This window comes from Struthio camelus, chromosome 2, assembly GCF_040807025.1.
Source record: "Struthio camelus isolate bStrCam1 chromosome 2, bStrCam1.hap1, whole genome shotgun sequence".
In the NCBI taxonomy this organism is placed as follows: Eukaryota; Metazoa; Chordata; class Aves; order Struthioniformes; family Struthionidae; genus Struthio; species Struthio camelus.
The window spans coordinates 22,122,495-22,147,719 of NC_090943.1; the positions used below are offsets into that span (position 1 = coordinate 22,122,495).

A 25,225-nucleotide genomic window follows, 5' to 3' on the forward strand; every position below is an offset into this window, starting at 1 on the left:
ATGGCAAAAATCAAAATCTGTAGAAGTGAAACATTTATGACTCCATGGCGGTCATTGTGTGCGGACAAGGCTGATGGTTGACAAGGATGCGTTTCAGGCAGCGGTTTGACGGGCATTCTGAGCTGATCTAAAATTATGTTACTGTTGAAAGAAGTGCTCCCACTCTTTCCCCTAACGGTGCCAGACTTGTTCCCATCCATCTGTGCTGGAAGTTGCACTTGTGAGTTGTGTGGGAAACTGAACCTGGCTAGCCATGTGTCTGCCAACTGCTAAGGCTAGTGCAAAGCAGGGGAAGGAATGTGTGCCCCAGGAGGGGGAGAGGACAAAATTGCTCTTAAAGGTTGCAGTGAAGTTCTGAATCAGTTTAAGTGAGTTATGAAACTTCACTCTAATATTTTTAGTATTTTAATAAGAAGCTAAGAAGCTAATGGATGTGGGTAGCAAAAGTACTTCTCATACTGCTTAAGGTGATTTAAGAGCCCCCACACAAAAGGTTTAGCTGATCTAATTAAATCCGTTTTTAATTCAGTGTAAACTAGAGCAGTGGCTGTGCATGTGGCAAAGGTTTCAGCAAAGGTGAGGCTGAAGATGGTCCGGTCCCTTTTTATAAGAGGCTGGGAGCGATAAGTGGCGAAGAATAACAATAAAAAGTTTTCAGCCATTGATGCTCCTCCATCCTTACTGCTCATCCTTTATCCTGATGTTGTGAGAAATTATTTTAGTGCCTTGAGAATTTTGGTTCAAGCTGTGACAAAGGTAAGATGCATCACTATGTGTATATTTAATTCCGATTGAAAGAAGTGAGTCCTTTTACCTATGTTACTTGGCAAAATCTCCTGAAATATGATCTGGGCCTTTTTTATTGTTCTGTACATAGGCTGTTTGAAAAATGTGTTGCCTGCTTCATAGGGACTGTCTCCATCTATAGGTATGTCCCGTGGAAGAAGCCGTGAGAGTTTTATAGTGACTGGAAATGAGTGGCCTTTCTCCTGCCCCTCTCACTCATGTAGGAAAAAATCTGACCCCAGCGTGAAATTTCAGTACTCCTATATATGCACTGAAAGCACCCCAAAGTAACAGAGCAAACTTTCCGTTTTGGAAATTTCTGCAACTTCAAAGGGCTTCATGGCTTTCAAATCACTGCTTTGTAGTGGGCATGATAAACACATCAGTGAAACCTTATGGCTACAGGGAATATAGAGCTGTACAGGTGTTTTAGACTAGAGTTCTTCAGGCAGCGGAGTCAGAGGCAAGCAAGAGTAAGAGGTAGGTCACTTAGGAGAAAATTGTCCTCTGTAGCAACTTCATTAAGGATTTCTAAGTGCTTTAAAGATGTAAATAAGTTTTCAGAACAATTCTCAATTATATTCAGAAAAAAAATATAATCACAGATGTTTACTGACTGCTTGAAGTTGCAGAAGAAGCCTCTGGTAAAGTCAAGAGTATTCAAATATTGGCTTCATTATGTTACATCCTTTAATTTATGCCTATGTTCAGCTTGCCTTTAGTATTGGAGTCTTCCCTATTATTGTCAGGTACCACTTCAATTTTTCTAGCTGACTTTTTAAAACCACAGTTATAAGAAGAAGGTAAAGTTTAGGTAGAAGTATCTGCCTTTGTTTTCCTTTTCATGAATGGTGAAAATAAGGGAGACAATAGACAACAGAATAAAGGATGAATGTTTTTCATGTCTTTAAGGGGTAAAGATGGAAATTAAAAGACTACATTGCCAAAGACTACATTTACATTGTTCTTGCCTGGACTTTTTTATGAGCCAGTTATAGTAAAGAATAAAAACACGAAGAATTTCATTGTTAAATTGGTCAGTTCAAACATGGTATATGAGATAATATAGGCACTGTATTAGGCTTCTTAAATGAAAGTTGTTATGCAGCAATTTCAGCGTGTTTCACTACTGAGAAAAATTGTCCTATTATAATCTGGTTTTATATAGGTAATGGATGAAATTCATTTTGCAGAGACTTCATAATTTTGTTTTGGTATATGAATTACCACTTTGTATATGCCTTTTGGCATTTTCATGTAAATTACCTTTTCATCAAATGTGTTTTTTGTAGTATGAGTTCTGATTTTCAAAAGATTAGCATTCAGAATAAATGGATGCATAAGTATTGAATGTGTGCAATTAAAATCTCTGTGAAGAGAGAGGAAGTGGTTTAAGAATCAGTGTACTGAGTTGCTCCCTGTGCTTATAACTGCTGCAGTGACAATAGTTGGTTGTACTGACCCTCTGTTACCAATTTAATTGCTCAAACTGATATAAATTTTCCCATAGAAAACATAAAGGCAATATTTGTATAGAATCCGTGGCAAACACTGAGGCATCTGCTGCATTTCGTCCATAACATAAAACATTCTTTCTTAGAGATCAGTAAAAATAAAATATATTTCTCATGGTAGTGGCTGGAATTTTATTGTTTTTTTTGTGAGCAGGAATCAGAAGTAGGCATCAGGCTTTTGTTTTCTGCGCAGTCAGAGAATGCCTCTAATATCCCTGCTGGCTGGCACTATCACTGTTTCCTCTAACTGTTGCATAATGCAAGTCATGTTTTTAGTGAGTCATGTATAATCTGTTAGTAGTTTAAATAAGTAGAGCATGATTATATTTTTAGAGAGGCTTAAACCAGGTTCTGTTACGTGAAGCAATTTCTGAATTGTTCAACATTACAGGGACAATTTCTGGTAAATATAAATTGTAGACATCGTTTTTTTCCCTTTAAATCGGAAAGATAGTTTACATTTATCGTGTACTATTGCATTTAATTTTTGTAATTTTGGTTATGGTGTTGAGCACTGTTCTTACGAGGAAACTCATAGGGATGGACTATTTTACCTGTACTGTCAAGCCTTTACTGCTTTACATGAAGACAAGTCTTTACCTGCGTGGGGCTCGTTGCAAAATTGTAGCCTTAAGACTGCATTAAAAAATCTGGCAGGTATAAACCCAGATATCTTGTATATTTCCTATCATAAAATCATATTTTACCATCTTCTAAGGATAGATAAAGCAAAGTAATAACATTCTGTAAGTTACTCTAAAGATGCTTGAACGGTAGTCTCTTCCTGCATACTTTTTGGTATGATCATGGTTAAGGAGAAATCTCTGTAATTAAAGGTACTTTGATCTCTGCTGATCTGTATACTTTATATGTATAGAAGAGTACGTACTTATACTATGTTCTACTGACAGTGGTGGAAATAACTAGGGATTTTAAAACATCCCTAGGGATGTTAAAAAATCATTATGCAGCACTCCAAGCAGAATTAGAGCCATAAGTTCACTTTCCTCTTTATGAAATATTTTTTGTAAAGAAAATACTGGAAAGTGAATGGAAATAGATCCAGATTGCTGGAAAATATGAGGACAACGCCACAATAAGTAAAGTTCTCTTGTTCTTCCCCTAAGCAAAAACCTTGTAGTAATCAAAATGGACAGAATGAATTTAAATTCCTTTTCCTTAATATTCTGTCTAGCAGTGATATAGTCCCTGTCATATATAGGTCAATATTTATTAAATGATAAAATAAATGTAGAATTAGATTAAAGCTTTTATTTGTAGACACAATTGCAGAAGAATGCATGTGTGTGTTTATGCTATTTACTGTGATGCAGAAATTATTATATGAAATTGTATGAGTTTTGATAGGCAAAAAGTTAAGAATTTAGATAAGTGGTCCCTTATCTTAAAATCCTTAAAATAATTTCAGGCTTGTTTTCTTTTAAGTTTAACCCTAACTCTGGATTTTCCAGGTTTGTATTTTGTTTTGGGATAAATAGAACTATTTTTTTTTGCCCAATCTCCCTTACAAATGTGGCCTGATTGTGCTGTCCTTTTGTCTTGTTTGCCGCTCACTCTTAATGGTTTTTGAAACTCTCTTGGTTTTGACCTACCTGAACAGAATATTTTATAGTTTAAAAAATAAAGCAACCCTCACATAAGTGTTTCTTTAATTTTATTAATGCTTTTATTAGTTGCTTACTGCATCAGTTTTTTATTGAGCCTGTTACCTGAGCCTAGGCTTAAGGAATTTTTTTTTCTTCTATTGCTCTTGAAGAAGTTTTCAAAAATTCTTTGTTTAACAGCACAGTGGAGGAAGAGCAACTACTTCAAATTGCTTTAAATGCACTTTAAATAAACATGAAAATAAATGACAGTATAATTCATACTTGCCTTTTCAACAGTGTTAGTATTAGATATGTTTTTCCAGTCTTTTGAATTGTGGATGAAATGAAGCCCATCTTTGAAGTATTTAGTGATTTTAATGACCATTCAGTTTAGCTTGGCAATCTGTGGTCATTTATCCAGTGTCATTTTCACGTCGGTTGGCATTTCTACAGAAAAGATTAAACTGTCATTACCACTAGGCTCTCTTCCTTTAGAGAGATGCCTGGAGGGGAAAGTAAATGTGCATAATAACTTAAAGAAATTACAGTGATCAATACAGAGAGTTGTAATGTCAGTGTACAGCAGTGAATATTGTACGTGGTCAAAATGCATTTTTGTTGGAGAAAACTTGACGTAGTTCCTATTACTAAACTAGACTATCTTTCGGGCAATGTATATTACTTAGGTGTAACCAGTTCTGGGGACTATTAATAAAAATGCACCTCCTACTTGGGTGTTCTAAAAATGCTGACATGATAGTTCCTGAAATTGAACAGCACTTTGGAGAGCCACGCAGGGATCTGGCTTACAGATCTTTATTTTGAATTTAGCTTGTGTGATATTTCAGCTAGAAAGAGAGTGTTTACATATAGTTAGTTCACAGGAGAAAAAAAAAAGTAGGGTTATACAGAATTATGAAAGGAGAAATTCGTTTCATATACTACTGCTTGTATGGAAGAATTTTTCAAAAAATGGCACCTAATCAGCAGAGGGTGATGAGATTTATTCTGACTTTAGTAAGTTAAGAGTGTCTTCTTTCTGCCTTATTGTTTCAAGGACACCAGAAAAATGCTGAGGAGGCACAGAGCTGATAAACATTGTATTCCGTCTTTTTTTTTTCCCCACAGACTTTATAGGAGTTTAGAAAAGTAAAAGGAAAAGAAGTGGAGAAAATTTGCTTCAAATACAAACCAAATTGGACAATATATAAAAAACTGAAATTGTTAGATATTGGGGGCCATACAGTTAGACTTTGTGCTCTGGGATATTTTGCATTCAGCAGCAACTTTGAATGTCATGTGTCAGAAAGAATACACTAGGAAAGAGGAAGTGCAGTCCTGTGCCCAAGGTAGTGGATATGCTTTCTGGTCTTCCATGGACTTTTTTATGATCTCAGGCAGGTCACTTACGTTATTCCTAGGTGAGGGAAAAACTCATTTGATACAGGTGCTGCCATTCACATCTAAAAAGAGTTGGCATCCTAGACAAGGAATGCTATTAAAATGCAAATGAATTATTATACTTTCACATTTGTTCTTAACAGAACCCAAATTGTGCAATACAACTACAAAGTACAGAACATAAACAGTGGTGGAGTTTAGGATTTGATAAGGCTGGCATCATATTGTATTTAGAGTATAAGCTGTTCAGTGGAGGGAATTCTGGCAGATGTTTATACAGGACCAAGCACAGTGGAGACCTCACTGCAGACCGGGACCACTCAGCAAATACCACAGTATAATATGAAGGCATAGTTTGCAATTTAGCCAGATAGTAGGATATCAGTTAAGAACACAAACATAATAAAGAGAAGTGAGACGTTCAGAGTAGGAAAATTAACCACCTCCAGAGGCATTGTGATCATCTAGTGACATTGAGACATGGTTGATTCTTAGCTCATATGCTTGAAATTTTTCATAAAAGTGATTGGTAACGGAAAAAGTGGAGTAGCTAATGAAAGAGTCAACTTCGAGTAAGGAGGGAGAAAGTGCTGGAGGAAGAGAAAAGCTACTGGATTAGAATTAGATTAATATGACTATGGTCTCTTCCTGTCCTCATGCTGCATTTGTGTATTCTAATAATATGTACCCAAGAAGCACTAACTGTCACCAGAAATACGTTCTTTGTTTAAATTGAGAGCAGACATGTTGTTAACAAGAGAAGATACCTTCTGTGTGTTTTGTTGTTGTTTTTTGTTTTAACAATACAGCTTGATAAATGAAATTCCCCTAAGTCACAGTGCCAATCTCTGTTATTATATTTTAATATACCCAGTGATTACTGGATTTACTTTTACACTCTGAAATTTCATGTGATTTACTAAAAGACCTTGAAGGAAGTCACAGCACTTGCCTAGATTCTCTCTTCATTGGAAATAACGATGGGCAGCCAGAAAAACCCCCAAAAATCTGGGTTTTACTATTAAGCCTTAAACAGTTGTCTGTTGCATTGGTTGTCCAATCCTTCCTATTCTAAATGCCTTCTTTTGTCTAACTTTGATACTTGTAGCTGAAAACTTCCATGGCAGTTTTTTCCTGGAACAGCTTTTCCAAAGGTTAAGGAAAATAGGTATTATTTATTTTGTTTATGTTTTAAAAACTTCTCTCATTTTTTTTACTTCGAATAACTTCAATTATTTCTGCTGCATTTGCTATTTTTGCCAAAAAAATGGGAAGGATGCAGAAGAGGAGGGAGGTTTATATGACAGACAAATCTTTCTCTGTTTATCTCTGTCTAATTATTTCCGGGAAAATAGCATAGCTAGAATTTACCATCTGACAACTGCTCCTGATTGCCTCTGCATTTACTGCTGAATGTTGGACTGTAACGTGTTGGACCAAGCTGGAATACTTGAAATGTGAGTAGGGAAGTTCTTCTTTCTGTACTATCAGTGTCTCAACAGTGTGTTGCCTGCAGGTGATTCATTCCTATGTAAAGCAGACAGAAAACAAATGTGTGGGAGGATGTAAAGAGAGGATTGAGGAAAACTGAGAAGGAAGAGCGTTGAAATTGTGACTAATCATTGTTCAGTGGAAACAGAGGAGAGAACAATCTGGACAAGGAAGCAGGGACTGTAAGCTTGGAAAGAACTACTATTGTTTGAGGAAAGACACAGAATAATCTTGAGGTAGAGGAGAGGATGAGTGGAAATGGGAAAGTTCATTTTGATGGGACGATACTGTGAGCCTGGCAGGACTGGCAGGCAGAGGTGCAAGATAAAGGAGGCTAGGACTGAACGAAAGATCAGAGAAAGGAGGTAGGTACAACAGGCACAATAGTTTGAATCTGGGAAACATGAACTGTACAGGGACAACATGCAAAAACATGTTGAGATAGTTGCTTGGCAAAGGGATCGGAAGATGGAGTTGAAGAAATTGATCTGGAGTATTTACTACACTAGGAAACTGGGACTGCTAGGGAAAGGCTGATCAGACACTTCTGCAAAGGTGAGGAGATACAATTGGTGATGGATTTAAGTTCCGGTGATGACCTGTGAGAAGGATGTGCCTGACAGATGAAGGCAGTTACCATGTCAGCTGTACAGACCTAACCTGCTTGCGTTCTACTTAGCCAGCAGCCCTGGAGCTGGGGTGAAGAACCAAAGCAAGGGGAAGTGAGAGCTGGGACAAGACCAGCTGGTGATACAGGAGGTGAAAGGGATCAAGTTTAGGACAGAAGGTAAGAAGAATGGGGGGAAAATGGAAACCAAGGCTATTCCATTTGAGCACACATCTATAGGTGGGTTTCTCAGAGAATGGTAGTCTATCCTTTGTCAACTTAAGTGGCAGATGTCTGTATGATGGGTTTAAATGCTGCAGCCTCGGTCCTGCTTTTTCATTTTTTTTAGAAAATAAACTAGAAAATTGCACACAAGATACTAAGAAAAGTTACTGTGGATGCAGCGTCAAACACTCAAAGGTTAGGAAATGATAAATTTCTGTTTGTCTTGGCAATTTCAGTAAATACTCTTTCTATATGTATTGTGTTATAATCCTTAATTACACAGAACAATATTATTGTCTATAATATATTAATATTAGCTTTTAATATCCTACCTGTTGTATCTCATTGTGCCTGCTTTATTCTCATTGTGAAACACTTATCTTTTCGCCCTATGATTATATATCTAACCTTCTGTTAAAAATATCAAGCATGAAGTTCATTCCAGCTCCTGACATATCGTGGCTTATCTTGACACATCAGGCTTATCTGTTATAAACTTCCTGCTCTCTGGGCCTGTGACTTCTTACCTGGCAGCCTGTTCTTTCTTAGTTGTAGTTATTGATTTTGTGTCATTTCATATATATGGATTTAAATGTTGACCTAGATCTTTTAAAGTTCTTCATAATGTTAAAATTTTCTGCAGAAGTATGTTTTCTTTTCTCGCTGCTTTTGTGAAATTTTTTTTGTAACTGTGTGAAGTTTTTTGGGAACTAGAGCTCTCATTGGTGGAGTAATAATGTAAAACTGACTTCCTGAGTCTGAACGCTTCTGCTATTTTGTGCACTCACAATCATCTGTTGATTTCATTTGAAAATCACCGTTCACTGGTTTAGATCTTTCTTGGTGGTGTTGGCTCTGTTGTATGCAGAAGAAAAATATGAACTCAGCTGAGCTCTGTATGGTGTGTATTTCATGATGTAGTCTGCCCTGGTCATGGTCATACATGCTTTGTAGGAGTAGCTGTCTTATCGCATCCCGGCAGCTGCTTGCTGGTAATGTTCTGCAAAGGGTCATCACCCAGAAAACAGTGGGATTCAACTAGCCTGGCTAACTTTGCACTGGAGCATATTTGGTATATAAAGAAATTCGAGAGACTGTAATTATCAAACTCTGATGTGCCTACAGAGCATGCTCCACTCAGATGTAAGGAGATTTTTACATTTGAAGTCTGTGGAAGAAGAATAGCAATGGGAGAGAAATGGGGGTAATGCAGGAACAGACAAGAGGTTAGCCTGGGAGGCACTGGAAAGCTAGTGTGCAATTTTTACTATGACTGCCTTCACATTAGGAGTTTTGTGGGAGCTGATCTTTCTTCCCCTTCAGCCTCCTCAGCACCTTGTCGTATAAACTGTGCATCTGTGCCCAGTGGCAGCGTGGAGACCATCAGTGCAGACAGCGTGCTTATGATATTACCAGTGGGATATGTTAGACCTGCTCTGATTTTCAAAATATTGGTTATGTAGTGTGTCTTCTGTGTAGGTAGTCTCACCAAAATTACCTCTGAACTGGTATTTGGAGTTGTGGAAATGTTTCTGAGAAACGGGCTAGTATGACCTAGCCTGTGAGTTATGTTCAGAGCAAAGGAATGTGGGAAAGGGAAACATGAAGTTAGTGATTCTCAAGGTTTGTTCACACCTGGCCAGGAGGAACTTAGCTTTGCTGAGGGCATCCAGTGATTGGATGCAGGATAAGAAGGATGAGGCAAAGGAAGTGGAACAGTCACTCAAGCATTTTGATTTACTTTAGCATTATGTTCTGTGGAAAGCTGAATATGTGGTAGTAGTCTTCAATAAATCACATCTGCGTGTATGATTTCAATAAAATACATTTTTAAACACACCTCCAATACAACATGTTACTGAAAGTATCAAACAGTGCAAAGCTTTCACATATTCACCTTTAAATTTCCGAAGAAGAATGCATGCTCTGTGCTGCAAGCTTTTCTTTCTGTTTGTGTCTTCCATAAACCTGAAATGATAGTGGTAACTGTGCAGCCAAGCACTATGAGTGAATGGAGAGAAGGATGAGAAGCCACAGTGATATGGAGGAAATCATGTGGCTACTGCTATCTCTAGGAAAAATAGACATCCTTTTTACCACTACCCCGCGAAAATGTTTTTGTATCTTGAAAAAATTAGAAATGAATGCGGGTAGAATAATGAAAGGAATTCATGTCTATGCACAAAGACATTGCCTCCTATAAATACAGCTTTTAATAAACCCTTTCACCTGAGAGGAAGAATACGTCATAACAGATGAATTTGGGAATTAAACCAAATCCGTGGAAGAGCATATAACAATATGGTTGAAAATTAAATTTCGGTTAAATTTCTTATGGTACTGTGCATAGTCTAAAAATTATTGCAACTTACCTGTGGAGGTAAACTTAAAAAGAATACAAATACTCATTAAAACAAAAAAAGTATAAACAGTGTATGGTAGAGCTCTAGACTGTCACTCGTTATGAAATATTTTCTTTTCTATATTTTTGTGGCTATGCATTCTTTTTTCTTTTTTTTCTTTTTTAATGCAGTATTTTGATTGCCAGCCACAGTGGTTCTTGTCCTCAAACATGGTATTCTGTATTTTTCCAAGGGTTGGTGATTGATTCCATCAATATCTAAGAACACAGTTGAAGTGCAAGGAGACAACATTTTCAAAATCACAAGCTAGGGCATAAAATTGGGACACGGAAAGCATGTTTTTTAAGCTTGCCGTTAGAAAGAGTCCTAAGACAAAGTTATACTTTAACGGTTTGTATTTTTTTAGTTGTTGCCAGCTTCTGATTCAGCAATGACACAAGTACGTCTCTCCAAGTGGAGAATTTTTTCCAATAGCATAGTGTTCTGAATGAATTTTTGATGAAAGAGAGCAGGAGTTGTTAATATTCACTCAGAACAGAAGAAGAGCTTTACTAATGTCGACTTTCACTCCATTTTTCTCTTTGTCCAAACACGATTCATCGTTCAGAACACTCAACCCTCCAGAGTAAACGCAGAACAAATTCTTCATGCTGATATGCTTTGAACAAACACTTCCTAGTTTTTAAAAAGGCAAAGAGTTTTTTGATCTGTTAAATGAAAGACCAGGACATAGAGGTGTCCGGGAAGGAGGTGACAGGAAACTGAGATACCCTTTGGAAAAACGCAGGATTGTCCAGTTAACCCCAGGATATATACTCGCTTTAGTTTTTCAAACTAGTGATGTAGAGGAGGCTATTTCTACACCTTGTATTGATCTTCTGACTTATCTAGTTGCTTTATGAATATTAAATAATGGCAGATTGAATATTTGACATAATTTGACTCAAAACCTATTTATTCTCTTTCATAATGAGCAAAGAAGACCTGAGAAACTTTAGGCTATTTCTCTGCAGATTTGAATCAAGACAAATAATGTATATGTCAGTATGTAACAGATGATAGAAGAACACAGTGTTCAATTCTAAATTATTTTTTTCCTCATGGATAGAAAATACATGAACAGACTTTTTATATACCAATGAACACATTTACTGCTTTTGGCACGGGTATATTGTGCAATTCAGAGTGTGATAGACTAAACAATATTGTGTGTAATACTTCTGGTGAAAGAAGGAAACCTGAGTGTTAATTGTAAATGGAGATTTACTTAATGATATGATCTTCTTTTTATACCTCATTACTTTAAAATTTTAGATGATTTTAGCTTTAATCTCGAGCTCTGCCCAAATCAAAAAAATTAAAACTTTTTTCTGGAATTTGGAATACATGTATTGATTACACTGGTGGAACGTATCAGCTACTGTATCTGTCTTTCTGGTTTTCCCGAAAAGATTTCATCTTAAGGAGTTCTAAAATTATCTTGATAGTGATTTCAGCAGTTTCTTGTCTCAGTGCTTTAGGTAAATTAAAATCCTATTAAACAGCGTTTTTGAAGGCTTGTGTTCTTCATGTTATGATGATCTGAGTGCGATTTGTCTTGAAGTTCACATGAACTTAATCTGATAATTATGTGAATTATTTTTCATAGATAAAATTGAAGATTATTTTGTACTGAAATATTGACAGCTGTGATCTTCAGGATACTCTGTAAAAGAGGTCTTCTACCTACTACATCTATCAAATTTATCTATCTGTGCTAAGATTAGCAACCTCTTTGCATTGTACCAATAAATATTCACTATTTTGACTGAAAAGCAGATATTGAAACCCAAGTAACAGCTAGGCTGCTGTTTCTTTAAATCTCCATTGAATGATGCAGGTGCTTAGTACATTTTGCTATTTTACATTTCCTGGGAGTGGCTACGTGGTGGGTGTGGAGCACTAGTAGTGACTGACACAACCATAATATTTTCAATTAGTTAAGGATTCTGCCATTTTCATACATGAGAATTGTATATGGCAGAGAATTACTTGCATATTTAGGTGTTAAACATGATTCTGATTTGGCAGAACTGGACCTTTAGGGATTACTTTTGTCTGGTCCTTATCAGATGGAATGAGATGGCTGCATGGGATGAAAACTGTTGTCGATACTCTTTTTAGAATATATAGCATGGTTATTTTTTAAACAGTCTTTTTTTTTTCTTTTGTAGGTAGAATACAAGGAAGCAGTAGTGGCTTAAAGTGCATCATTAATTTGAGTCTACAACAGGAATTATGATTTGTAGAGGATAGAAAATCTTTGAGGAATGTCCATATTTTTGTATTGTCTGGAAGTCATTTTACGCAGGAGGAAAGGAATAGTAACCTGATTTCTATACTTTTTAAATTAAAGCAAAGCAAGAAAGAATGACAGAGTTGAGTATGAAGTAGAGACAAAATGAATTTTATGTAATAAAACCTGATTTTGATTAAATTGGACAAATTGCAGATTCATTTAAATTTTTACCTATGGACAAAATTCACTTATCTGCTTTCTCAGCTTGTATCTGTACATCTATTAAGTCATAGCTGGGACAAAAATGACATTTTTGCAGTTAAAATACAGATAGAAGCAGCAGCACCAAAAAGCTGACTAAAGTTTCTGAAATTAAATCTTAGTGTTTTGTTTGGCTCCAGATAAGACAGAGAACATATAATTCAGGGTCACTAAACTTGAGTGCAAACTTAAAATACTTGCATGCATTTTCCCTAGTTTACTTATCTATTTTTTCTTTTTTATATTCTGTCTTGTTCTGTCTGTTATATCTTTCTGTGATGTTTATATTTAAGGATTTTCTAAAGTTCTATAAGATTCAGGAGTTTTCTCCTTGAAGTGCCTCTATGATTTTTAGAAGTTGAGTCTTAGAAATAAAGCATTTCTTCCAGGGGGTTCTCACTTCTCTCAGCTTGGTCTTGACAAAATGCTAATCATTTATTCTCCATCTTAAGGTTGTTAGTACTTCCATGTAGGGCCATTTGTTTTGTTTTTGTTTTTGGGTTTTTTTTTGAGCATGATGAACAACTATATACATCTTTCACTTGTCAGTTAGCTGCATTTATTTTAAAAACTTTTAACTCTCTTCATTTGACTTTAAATGCTGCTAGTCTGACAGATGCAATCTCTACATGCATCTAAGTCATTATGAAGTTATCCACATAGTACTCAAAAAAGCCACTGAGGCTGTTCCACTGGTCCGTAAGTTGTAAAAGTTTTTATAGTAAAAAGATGCTGCAGGTATGTGGTAAGTTAAAGTCTGATAGTCGAACTTCTTCTTAAATTAAGAAGTTGAAGAGTGTGGCTCCCAAAAAGGTTTGGATATCCAAAGTGAGACTTGCGGAGAATTCCATTTTCAAAACTCTGAGGTGTACGAGCAGGGCGCAGAGGAGCCTGCAGATCTGTTACCGGGTTGTTTAAGTGTTCAGCATTCTCATTCCAAATGATTCCTCATCTGCCCGATGGTTATATCCCACCAAGATCCCCCATCTGAACTCTTAGGGATATGGCGCCTGCCTAGCACTCCACAGCTGAAGCAAGACAGTCATCACAAACACTTTTACCCCAAAACAGGACTGGATATTTAGGGTGGGGAGGGCTTATGACCATTTTTCCATTAGTTCAGGTGTGATGGCATTAATCTAAAAAATGATAGATTTTGCTTCCACCCAAAAAGTGTTTGAGTCCACATCTTCCAGTATAATGGCCTAATCCTAAAGTTTGAGAGGGTGTGTGTGTGTGTGAGGGGTCCTGTCAGACGTTTTACTGAAGTTGTACCATGAGGTAAAAAAAGAAGATTCAAGGGCCAGAGAAGGATCTTAGGAGGGAGCAGGTCTCTCTAGCTAACTGATTTGGTTATCAAGGAGTAGGGATGGGGTATCTGGGTTCTGGACCCTGCTCCAAAGACTGTTTATACGTTTAGCAATGGTGGAATAATAAGCTTAAGCTTCTTATTGACCTTATGGCCAATATGAGATTACCTTGACTTTTATTCTGATGTTCCTTTTTGTACCTCAATTTGATTTTTAGCTGTAGAAAGTTCTAACGTCTTAAAGAAAAACCCTGTGGGTAACGTTAGTCAAGTACAGGGTGTTGATATCCTAGGATTTAAACATAAGCTTGGGGAAGGTGAATCTAACGTGTTTTGCGTTTCAATGCAGAGCGTATTATAGCTGCATCTTCCTCTTGAGAAAAGTTGGCTCAAAAAAATTAGCAGGAAATGAAATATGGAGAGTTGCTTCTGAAGCTGTAGAGTAGCATACATGTATATAAGATTAAACATTTCCCGACCCCAGGGTTTGCAGTTTTGTATTACAGATTATTATTATTGCATATTGAGATTGAGAAATTTCTTCAGCTATAGTGTAAAGCTGCCAAAATACATTTACCACAGACCTGAAGGCAAATATCATTCTTCTAGAGGCAGCCTCAGGCTTTGGAGGGTTTTTTACTGAAAGGCAGGCTCAGACTTCCCATGAGATCATCAGAGAGATAAAAAGACTAAAAGCTCTTCAAAGCTAGGCCTTGGGCCCTAACATAAATTAATTCTCTGGTGATGGTTTGTATATGTAAAAAAATGAATAAATATTTACAAAAAATGCAATTTAGATATAAGTGTATCCACCTAGACTTGATGTTTACTTTTTAATATCACCTATTCTTTTTAATTCAATATACAAACATCTTAACATCTTAAGCTTTAATTTAAGCTTCAGAAAGCAGGGGAAAACATGGTATAATCTCTCTCTTTCTGTATGCCCAGGTTTCAGAGAAGTTATCTGCATTGTTTCATGCCAAATAGTTACTACCTGTAACCCAACAGACATTGAAATTATTTTGCATAACAAATACCTGCACTGTTATTTTAACTCTATGCTGCATGTTACCCCAGTTACTAAGTAGTTATGATTTAGTATAAACTTCTAAATTACAGAACACTCTATGTTCTGTCTTCTCCCATCTTTTTCCTCTTTTATTTTTTGAGAAATATTAACCCTAGGAGTTGCTTAACAATTAGCAAAACGTTCTAGAAAAAGCATCTTCAGTGCTGTAGGTTTAGTATTAGAACTTAAGATTTAGTTTATGCTGGAAATGACTTGACAGGAATGTCACTGCAAAAGAGCCAGGTAATAATACTGCTGAGAAACTCTGTGACAACAGCATCGGAACTGTACGGCTGGAAGTCATGTAGTCCGAATTCGTCTCAGGATTCCTTTCTTCCTATAGAGATACCACTTATTGGCCCCTTGTTCTCCACCTTGCAAAACAGGGTTGTAAGATGATCATGCATCTTTGGATATATAGCAAGGAGCATTTCAACAGAGTAGCTGTTTAACGGGACTGGAATTCTCTTTGCAAAATTCCAGATGTTCAAAGGAGACCTAAAACAGCTTGTTCTCAGAATAATATCTGCGGCACCTCCCAAACCTCTGGCCACACTGTGTTTGTGAGATAGCTGTGAGAGAGCAGCATGATCTGGAGGAGGATTTTCAGTTGGGCTAAACTAGAGCAACCCATGGCTGCTCTTATTTATGCCTGACCCCCTTCAAGTCCTCAGTTGCCTGAGGACAGGGAGAGGACAACTTACACTATGACCGTGTCCCCCATCAAAGGCTCTAGCTGTGTATTTATACAGTTCTCTGAAATCTTATCCACAAGAAGCCGAATGTAAAGCACTTAATGTTCTTTAATGCTATTAACAGCAACAAGAGATCTAGCCCAAAGGCAGTATCTTTGGATAATTTGTAGCGTACAAAACTCTTGCTACGTTAGTTCTTTAATCTTCCTCTCTTCAGAAGGTACTTGCTGGGTTATTTCACCTGGTGTGGGCGTTAGCATTCCTGGATTTGAACAGGTGTAATTCAGTATGGTAATTTAAATGTACTGTTATATGAAGAGCCCTGTAGGCTAAGCGTTATTATTAATTTATAGGAAATTATTTTTTCCTACAGTAATGTGAAAACCAACATATTGTTATATGTAGTGGTGCTATGGTGCTATGGTGGTGCTACTTCATAAATTGAGAAGTAGGCTCACTTAGAAGTAGCAATATCTAGATAATTGCAAGTTTAAATTCCAGTCATTTCAGTGGAATTACTTGTTTACAAGGTAATCAGGTCCCAGGAACTTGTATAGCAGCTGAGGCAGGAAATGCCAGATTTGTGTCCAGTATAGTTTTGAAGAAAACAATAAAGACTAAAAGTAATTTTGATGATGCTCTAATGTGAAAACAGATTATATAGTAGATAAAGCAGAACATCTTTATGTAAAGTTTATTATTTTTTATGAGTGATGGAGCAAAATGAAGGCAATTTAAAAACAAAGCATTTAAAAAAAACACCGTTAATCGTGATAGAATTCAATGTACCCTGATGTTTTTAGTGTTCTGTGTTTCCTATGTTTGTAGTAGTAGTAGTAGTGCTGACCTATTGTGATGCTCTTTGAATATAAATTATGTAAGGTTTAACAGGATAGGTAGTGTATTGTGCTAGATTAACTGACTAAGTTGGAAAAGTCATATGAGTTTTCAGGCATAAAACCTCTTTTTCAGGCCAGAACAAGTTTGCATTCATTTTAAAGTTGCTTATCTTACAGGTGTTTTTCTACAATCTGCACTGTTTCTTTGAGTAGTACTAGATCAGTTTTTTTTTTAATATATGCAAAAGATTTCTGTATGAAAAGGAAGTATTGAAGCTCAAATTTTGCAACTAAACTATGGAAAATGACTAAAATAAAAGCTAAAGTTTTATGTAACTTGATTTAAGAGGCCAAAGAATTGCCAGATCATGAAGCATTGTTATCTGCACCAGGTATTTGATTAAATTCTTAAAAAATACTATGTGCACTTCTCTGAACATACAAATATTACTAGATGTATGGTGGCATTTCTGAATTAGATGCTTGCCACTTCATCAATGATATACGCAGAAATATATTTTCAGTGAATGATGTTTTTATCATCTTGTCACTGCTGTCACGGAAACTTGTGTATATCCTTGTTAAACAGAGTGTATTTAAGGAACTAACATTCCTCTAACTTATTATTACCAGCTATTATATTTTTGGTGTATTTTCTTCAACACTGTGGATCAGCGCTTAAGAACTTTTAAGTTGCTCTCCTGAATTACAGCCGCAAACTCAATTACAGGATTAGGCTGTCCAGAGAGCTCTTAGTACAAGGTTTTTTGTTATTAGATTTTTTTCAATACAGGGTTATTACAGTTTTATTTCCAAATGTATTGTAGCCTATTATGAAGACTTCAGAAGTAATATTTACTGTATTCAAGCAGATTATTTTGACACAGCAGCTTTTTTGAAAGAATGAGCTATAGGTCAGACACTCTAAATTCTATCACTTGAAAACTGTGGATATTTTCTGAATGTGCATTTTATATATTAACTGCTTTGTCTTCAAATACACTGCTAAATTCATAGTACAGTTATTGTGTACAGTTGTCTTAGCCTATTGTCCCATGAATGACAGGTTAAGAGGGAAGGCTGATTTGACAATTCAGATTTAAACCCTGCTGAACACAAAGCGTGTGTAACTTCTATTTTGTTTTTAAATTTTACAGATGATACAATTCACTAAATAGGAAAAAAGTAAATATTTTTCCCAAATGAGAACTATTCAAGAATCAATAGTATTAAGGATAATAAGGATGTTTGTTTGTTTCACACATTTACAGTTTTAATTGTTGACTTTTTGTGGCTGAAGATATTTGAAAACACACCTTTCCCATTGATTAGTTTATCATTTGAAATGATTTCTCTTGATCAAAAAATGAAATTTGAATAAATTCACTGAACAAGAGTTTTCTGTTTCTTCAAATGTGTTCATTAATTTTTTTTTGTTACCCTATTTGTTTTTTTCTTTTCTGTTCGGGAGAGCTTTCTCAAGCCTGTTCTGGAATTTAAAAGCTGTGATATTAAATAACTGTAAATGAGGAACTTAGTTTTTGGTGTAGCACTGGCTGTCTATAGTAGTTTGTTATAAAATTCAACTTACTTGAGGATCTCAGTGACATGAAATGTTCCGGAAGAGTAAAGTATGCTTTTTTTAAAGGCGTATGTTACTTCGTATGTTACTTGTGGTATTGTTTCCTCCAGAGAGAGTATGACAAAAGTACAGTATTAGGTCTTTCAAAACTCAAGAAGTGAAAAAAAGGGGGAGAAAAAGTCCACTTGAATACAAATACAGTAAACTGTTGTGGGTTTAGTTTCTAGAAAAAAGCATTTATGGGTGATGTTAAATGCTCAAGTGAGGGTTATAGGCTGGTGGAGCTAACTAAAAGTGAAATGAAATTTATAAGGAGGTCTAATTTTCTCTTCCTGCTCCATTGGTTTCTATCAGTTCAGGTGGTTGAGTTCTAAATAAAGCCCCAAGAAAAATTTCTTGTAAGAACACATGCCCAGTCTATAAGGCTAAGAAAAAATGTGTACAAGAAAGTGAGTCTGCATATACGTCAGATATATATACTTCTAACATGTCAAATTACATTAAGCTGTATTTCAGTATGTAATCACTGACAGGAGAAAGGGAATATCTTTAGCTTTTATGGAATTACTGATACAAAATGAAACTTATTTGTCACTACTGGCTTCATACTTTTGCCAACAATCATTGCTAGTTTTAGCTGTGGTTTATAGCAAGGTTAAATCTCCAAATTATCGTTGTACAGTTCTGTTTTTTTTTTCTTCAATAGGATTTAGGTTTGGATATAATGAAGATTCTGTGAATGAAAATCTTTGATATATTATCTAAACTTTCTTTTCTACATTTAAAAAGTCCAAGAGAACAGTATTAAAATCTCCATTCAACCCCTCTTCTGCTGAATGTAATTTAGCTTTTATGGAAACCTCACAGAGTAACCCAGTGAGCCATCTTCTGTTCAGTTGCCTTCCCTTTACTGGGTATGATCTGCTAAAGCCAGACATTCTTTAGGAGGATGAAATTGAGCCACAAGGTAGAGCGATAGCTCAGGTGTGTACTGCTCTCCACCCGCCATAGGTGACTACCAGTGTGCAGATGGCTGAAATCTGTTCACAGAAACCCCACTGATGGACATGAGAGCTCCAGCTGTGTGGGTAATTGGAATAGTTTTCTTGGCTGCTCATTATTAAGACCTCATGAGTGCTGAAAGCCTGAGCTGCTATGCTCTAGAACCCTTAGCTCTGGTGGATTTCCAAACCTACCTGGTCACTTGACTAAGTTGAAAAGGGTTTTATGGTGCTTAGCAAGAAAGGGAAATGCTATAGCTACATCATGTAGAGTAGATTAAAGAGTTGCAGTGTAGCCAGAGATGAGTTATTCTAGTCTGAGCTCCTGACGCATAAACTTGTGAATACAGCTGTAGGATCATGATCATGAAGCAGCTTTTTCAATTTTCATGATAAACTTGGGAACGATGCGGGAAAGAGGGAATCAAATTCCCCATGTTGTTGGGAATTTACTTTTTTGGCAAATGAAAAATTAAAATAAATAAGTGAAACTATATAACCCATTTAGAAAATATTATCACCATTTTTTTGGTCTAAAAACTGTTGTGCAAACGTAGCAAGAGCTTATGAATATCATCAGACAAATGAAAAAGTTTTTTTAGAACCTACTTTACGATGTGAAAAGTTTTATGCTGGTCTATTTCAATATATTGCTACTTATTACAGCTAAAGTAACATCTACATGGCACAGTCTTGTGCCATGAGAAATACTCCCACTTCTGAATGAGTTAGCATGATCCGCTTTTCAGGATAATTAGCTATGTGGGAAAGAATTTATTAACTCATGCAATGTCATGCTAACATAGGTACTTGGGTCCTGTTAGCTAGATTAGGTCCTACTTCTGTTAGCTAGATTAAGTCAGGTATCGCTTTGTGAAGCTAGTTGTACTATGTAAATATCTTCAGTGCTCTGACATCATGGTCCAGCTGTGCTAGACATCTCAGTGAGCATTCATTTGGTCAAAAAACACCTGTATTTATGGCAGCTGTATGTAAGGCATTGGAAATTCATTAGGTTTTTCTGGGATTCATCCATTAGTGTTCTAATGTCTCATTTGTATGCGTCTTTCAAAATACCATTCCAACTCTCACTAATTTGCCAAAATCTTTATAAAAGAATTTTCATTGATTGAAAATCTTAGCTTAGAAGCATGAGATATTTGCAAGTTTTGAAGTCTTGTTGATAAATATTTTGTGATGTGTTTGTGATCTGGCAGATACAAGCTTATGGTTAAGCTTTTTCTATAAATAGAACCATCTCTTGAATTTCTTTTGTTAATGTTAATTGGTATTTCATGTTCACGGAGGCTAAAATTGGCAGTCTGGCAACCCTTGCTTTCTTTCTGTTTGTGATTGTGATGCTGATAGCCTAACTATGAACTTCCTTGTGCAGCACTGCTAGTAACTTCCAGTCTGATAGATGGTTTTTTCTCGAAATGAGAAGTAATTGAATCTCAGTGCTTACCAGTTCCTTGTGTGTGTTTTGAAGAGAGACCACCAGCTGTGTTGCGTTGAATTAATTGTGCTTATTTCAGTGATGGGTATATCTGTCCAGTGAGAACATAAAATTTCGTCATTTCGAGGAAGTCTAGGGGTTGATTTTGAACTCAGTGGAAGCAGGATGGTTAAAGCATTAAAACTGTCTACTTCTATTCTTACTGGATGTTCAGTCCAGAATTGCAAAGCAGTGCGGTATTCGTAACTTACACCTTTTACTATAATGCTGTGCAGATTTTTCCAGCTGAAATATCTCAGTCCTTGACTTGCAACCTATATTCAAGTATGAAGAACTCTATTGTATATGTTTGAGGAGACTGTGGCATTGCTGGTACCCTTTCTAGGACAAGCACAGATACTGCTGCTGAATGAAGTGGTAGAGAAGTTCTTTTAGCCCAGTGATACTTGTGAATATTGCAAGGCTAGCAGGGGCTATGCCGAGCGTGTCCAACAGAATTGTTTGTTCAGTGACGGAACTGTGACTAACTGCTAAATTGCTGTGTATATCAGGGCCAAAATGCAATAAGGCATTTTAACTCTCTGGGCTAATGTCTCCCAAATGCATTTCTGAAGAGATTGTCTTATAAAGGAGCAAGGAGGTGGCAGCGGGGTTGGCCAGGTATGGACACAGCTGTGTGTAATCAAAACAGAAAAGCTGTGCAACTGAATCATTCACGTACTGTGCCAACTGGTGCTAATGGAGAACAGAGCTCCTTTATTCCTCCCTTGCTGCCTCCTTAGTAAATATGCATTTAGGCCAAACACTCAAATAATGTTCTGTGTCAAAAAATATTGACACAATCAAATGATGACTGTAAGCGTTTGGAGGTTCAGCTGTCTCCTTTCATGGGATAAATCATGCAGGTTACTTGTGGAAGCCTTTCTTCTTTATTTGAAGTTAATATGCAGCAAGTTTGATGTGGGAGTGTAAGTATAAGTTGCTTACTGCAAATACTGTGCTACTGTGAACAATCTAGACGTTACACACAGTTATTTTGATTTTACTGCAGCTTCTTTAACAAAATAGCCTAGTTCTTGCAGCTAAATTTGAGGAAATACACGGCTGATGTATAAAATGTCTGTGCAGAGTGACTGGATGTAGAGATTTGGAGCTCTGTAGCACTTCCTTATAAAATTGGAATGAATTAACATTGGGTACTTCCCTGAAAAACCCACCTCCCCGTTGTGTGTGTGCACAGCTCCTAAGATATTTTTAAGATACCAAGAATACAAGAATAAGGTATTCTAATTTTGTCATGGCTTGTACGTATAGATATAGTATTTTTTTTACACAGCTTAGCAGTACCTTGGAGTGTTGTTTTCTTAAAATTTCTATGCTGTTGGACTTTGTGATAAACAAATCAGTGATGTTTAATGCCAGAACACTACAAATTCCATTATAGAGAATGGAAGATATTTCAGAAATGTAAGGTTGGAGGTTTTAGTAAAAATGCAGATTTTGCAAGTGAGAACTTATCTTTAATAAAACATGCTTTATAGCATGCTTTTTAAAGATGTAATACTGTCAGGATTTAACTAGGTCTTTATTCAGATTAGATTTAGTATTTTAGAATAGCTTTTAAAATATTTGTAACCGTACACAAATAGCTATTATGCCACATGTCTGCTGATCCTAGTTTATTTATTGCCTCTTATGGAAGTAACTTAAACTTGTTCTTGACCTGCAGGATCGTAATAGAACTACAGTGCACTTCTAAACTGTGCAGCTCTTAACTATTCTCAAGAAATTCTTTTCTTAATTATATCTGGATATATTTGTTTGTCCAGGTTGCTTTGGTGTTGCTTTATTGCACAGGCAATGCTACCTAACAGAGTACTGTGTGTTTTGGGGAGGAAGAAAAGAAGGGAGATGAGGTTCTGTATCTTACAGTCTCTCCTTACTGCGTCTGTTACCTGAAGTGTGCCATATTGAATAACTTCTGTATGTTTAGTTGGTACTATGATATTTTTCCCTTGCTCCTTTAGAGCATGGTATTATAATTTTCTTTATTATCATGAGCTATGGCAGCTGTCCTGCAGTCCTGGTATTATGAAGGTTGTATGGGACACAGCACATTTGAATGCTCAGTTATGCCTAACCCAGGAGATGCAAAATTGGGAAGAAAATGAATTCTATCAAATCAATTAAAGATTTTAATAAAGAAAAAGCAGATTTTTATTATGAGGAAATCTTTATGGGAAAACCACAATTGATATGTAATAAATATGGTATGTCCAGCCACTCAAAACCCACCAGATATAATGTAAGATTGTTAAAAAACTTAAAAAAAACCCCAAAAACCCAGCAGTTTTATCTTTGTCATTTTGACTCTATTTGTTTTGCAGTGCAAAAAATAATAAGAGATTTCCCCATATTCGGCCAGTTTTGCAGCTGCTAATAACTCTTTTCCACTCTCTTAAATATTTTTCAATGTCTCCACTTGCAAAATTTATTAAACGTATGAAGAAAAGGGAAATTAACCACCCTGGAAGAATGCAATATTGACAGTATTATCACCAAAATACAAAATTGAAGCCTTGGTGCTACATTTCTGCATGGCACTTTTGTAGATGCTGTCTCCTTAATATGTGGTGCTTCACGTCATGCATGAGTCTGTTGCTTAGTCTGTGTTTCCTATGGTCATAATCTTCAGAAATGACCTGTTATTATGAGCACCCAACTTAAAAGACTAAACTGTTTGTTTCCAGAAGGATAAGACACCTTAAGCTCCAGAAATAGTCAGTGTAAATTATAGCTAATCATCACCTGTACAAACCGGACTTCCAGGGTTCAACCTGAACAGTCGAAATGCCTATCCAAATCTGGACTTTTAAGAGCCTGTATTTGAAACAGCAGAATAAAAAACCTTGAAGCTTTCTGTACTATGAATGTGTGAGGAATTGTATCTCCTGATTATTAAGGACTGAAAGCTGTTCACACCCTTTTTTCTTAAAAATTCTTTCAGTTTTTCAGACTTTTCTTTAACTCAGTCAATTGCTGTATTTTTCACTCTTTGAAAATTTTTTTTTAAGGAAATGTATATTTTTTTAAAAAGCTATAGGGACATTACATTTGGGCACAAGTACTTAAAATTCCTTAAAGAGTTTTAAGAGCATGCATTCCTTATATCTTCTATATATAGATAGAGGCTCCAAATTGAAATCTACTGCTCCAGAGATTTTACCTCATTGCAAGTCTCTGTAGTAGTGAAACACTCTGCTAGATGAAATTCAAAATTGTGACCTCTATAAAATGAGAAGTATACATGCTGCAGTTAGGAAAGAAAAATCATTTTAAATGTGGCTTAATGCAACCGGTCCTATAATACATCCTTACTTATTTTACAGAAGCCAACACTGTGACACTATATCCATTGGCGCAAGGATTTTTCAGTTTCATTGCAGCTGGAATGAATGACTTCATGCTGAAAAAGGTTGGTTCTGAGTCTACAAATCATGACTGTTTTTATCAGTGAATGCAAATACGTATGTGTGTAAATATATAGCCATATATATTTGTAAGTATGCATATGTGTTTGTGTATGCATGCGTTTCCACTTCAGCTAACCTAATATACAGAGCACTTAAGGAATTTTATGTGTTTCATGGGAAAAACATACTTCCTGAAAAATATGCTAGAAGTTCCGTCTACTGGAAAACTGGAAGAGAGAGAGAGAGAGAGAGTGTGTGTGTGGTTTTAATCAAAAAGCTCTATCACTGGACCAAGTAAATAAATTTTTGTGATAACTGGTTTTGGAGTCTTTGATGTCTTAAATCTTAGAACGAGGCAATTTTCCCATAACCTTAGAATCTATGTTCCTCTTTTAAGCCTGCTAATTTTAGTTGAATTACTTACATTATGAATTTACAGAATCACAATATTTTAATTGAAAATATTCTTAGACATTTTAAAAATAGTTGACTAGGATAGGTCATTTAATTATATTTTATCAGTAAGAAAGCATTAGCTCTGCTGAGACTGATAGCTAGCAAGGCCATCTGCAATGCCTTTCAGTTCACTCACACTGAATTGTTCAGATAAAGACTGTCAAGCGCTGCCTAAATAAGGAAGGAGCCTTGGTAAAGTTAAGCGCAGTGGAGGACACAAATGAAGCATTGATTCCAGGCACGCTGTGGCGTCTGAGCTGTTTCCTGCAGCACTGAATCTTTTAGAGTTTTTGTTGTTGTTTTCTCTGAAGTATTAAAATGCGAGTATCTGTCATTCAGGATTTCAGGGAGGATGAAAATGAGGAGGGGGAGGAAGAAGAAAAGGTGAGTGAAAAACACTAGCTTTAAAAAGTACTTATTTCTTTCTCTTCTTACTGTTTTAGAAGAATAACCCTGGAATGATTTATCTTTCTTTTATAGGTCTTCCTCAAGCCTGTTATTGAGGACAGAAATATAGAACTGGCCCGAAAGTGTACTGAAATAAGAAGTGATGTAAGTGATAGTGACTGTTTACATCTTCACATTTGCCTTTCCTTTTTCAGTGACTTTATATTTACTATGCGTATACATTTGCCATATATATTTATTCAGATATGTACAATGCTGTATGTGCCGATTCAAGGCTCAGATGTAAAAACAAAGAAATTAGTAGAAAAGAACTGTCTACTCCAGTACCTGAAATCATCAACCCTGGCCGGATGAGCTTCTCAGAGCACTTGGGCAGTGTGAAGCACAGACGCTCTTACAGG

General features: G+C 36.2%; 1 protein-coding gene across 8 annotated transcripts in view; it reads left to right on the forward strand.

Moving 5' to 3' along the window:
- Nucleotides 1–25,225, forward strand: part of NEBL (nebulette) — a 277,747-nt gene that overhangs the window by 154,863 nt on the left and 97,659 nt on the right. For 6 of the 8 annotated variants that reach the window (XM_068934608.1, XM_068934611.1, XM_068934605.1 and 3 more), the window contains 3 exons: nucleotides 23,877–23,962; nucleotides 24,756–24,800; nucleotides 24,897–24,968. In XM_068934608.1, the coding sequence (XP_068790709.1) occupies nucleotides 23,877–23,962; nucleotides 24,756–24,800; nucleotides 24,897–24,968 (203 nt within the window). Of the gene's footprint in view, nucleotides 1–7,478; nucleotides 7,587–7,775; nucleotides 7,827–23,876; nucleotides 23,963–24,755; nucleotides 24,801–24,896; nucleotides 24,969–25,225 lie in introns of those variants that run through there. The other 2 variants (XM_068934609.1, XM_068934607.1) reach the window with 2 other exon arrangements.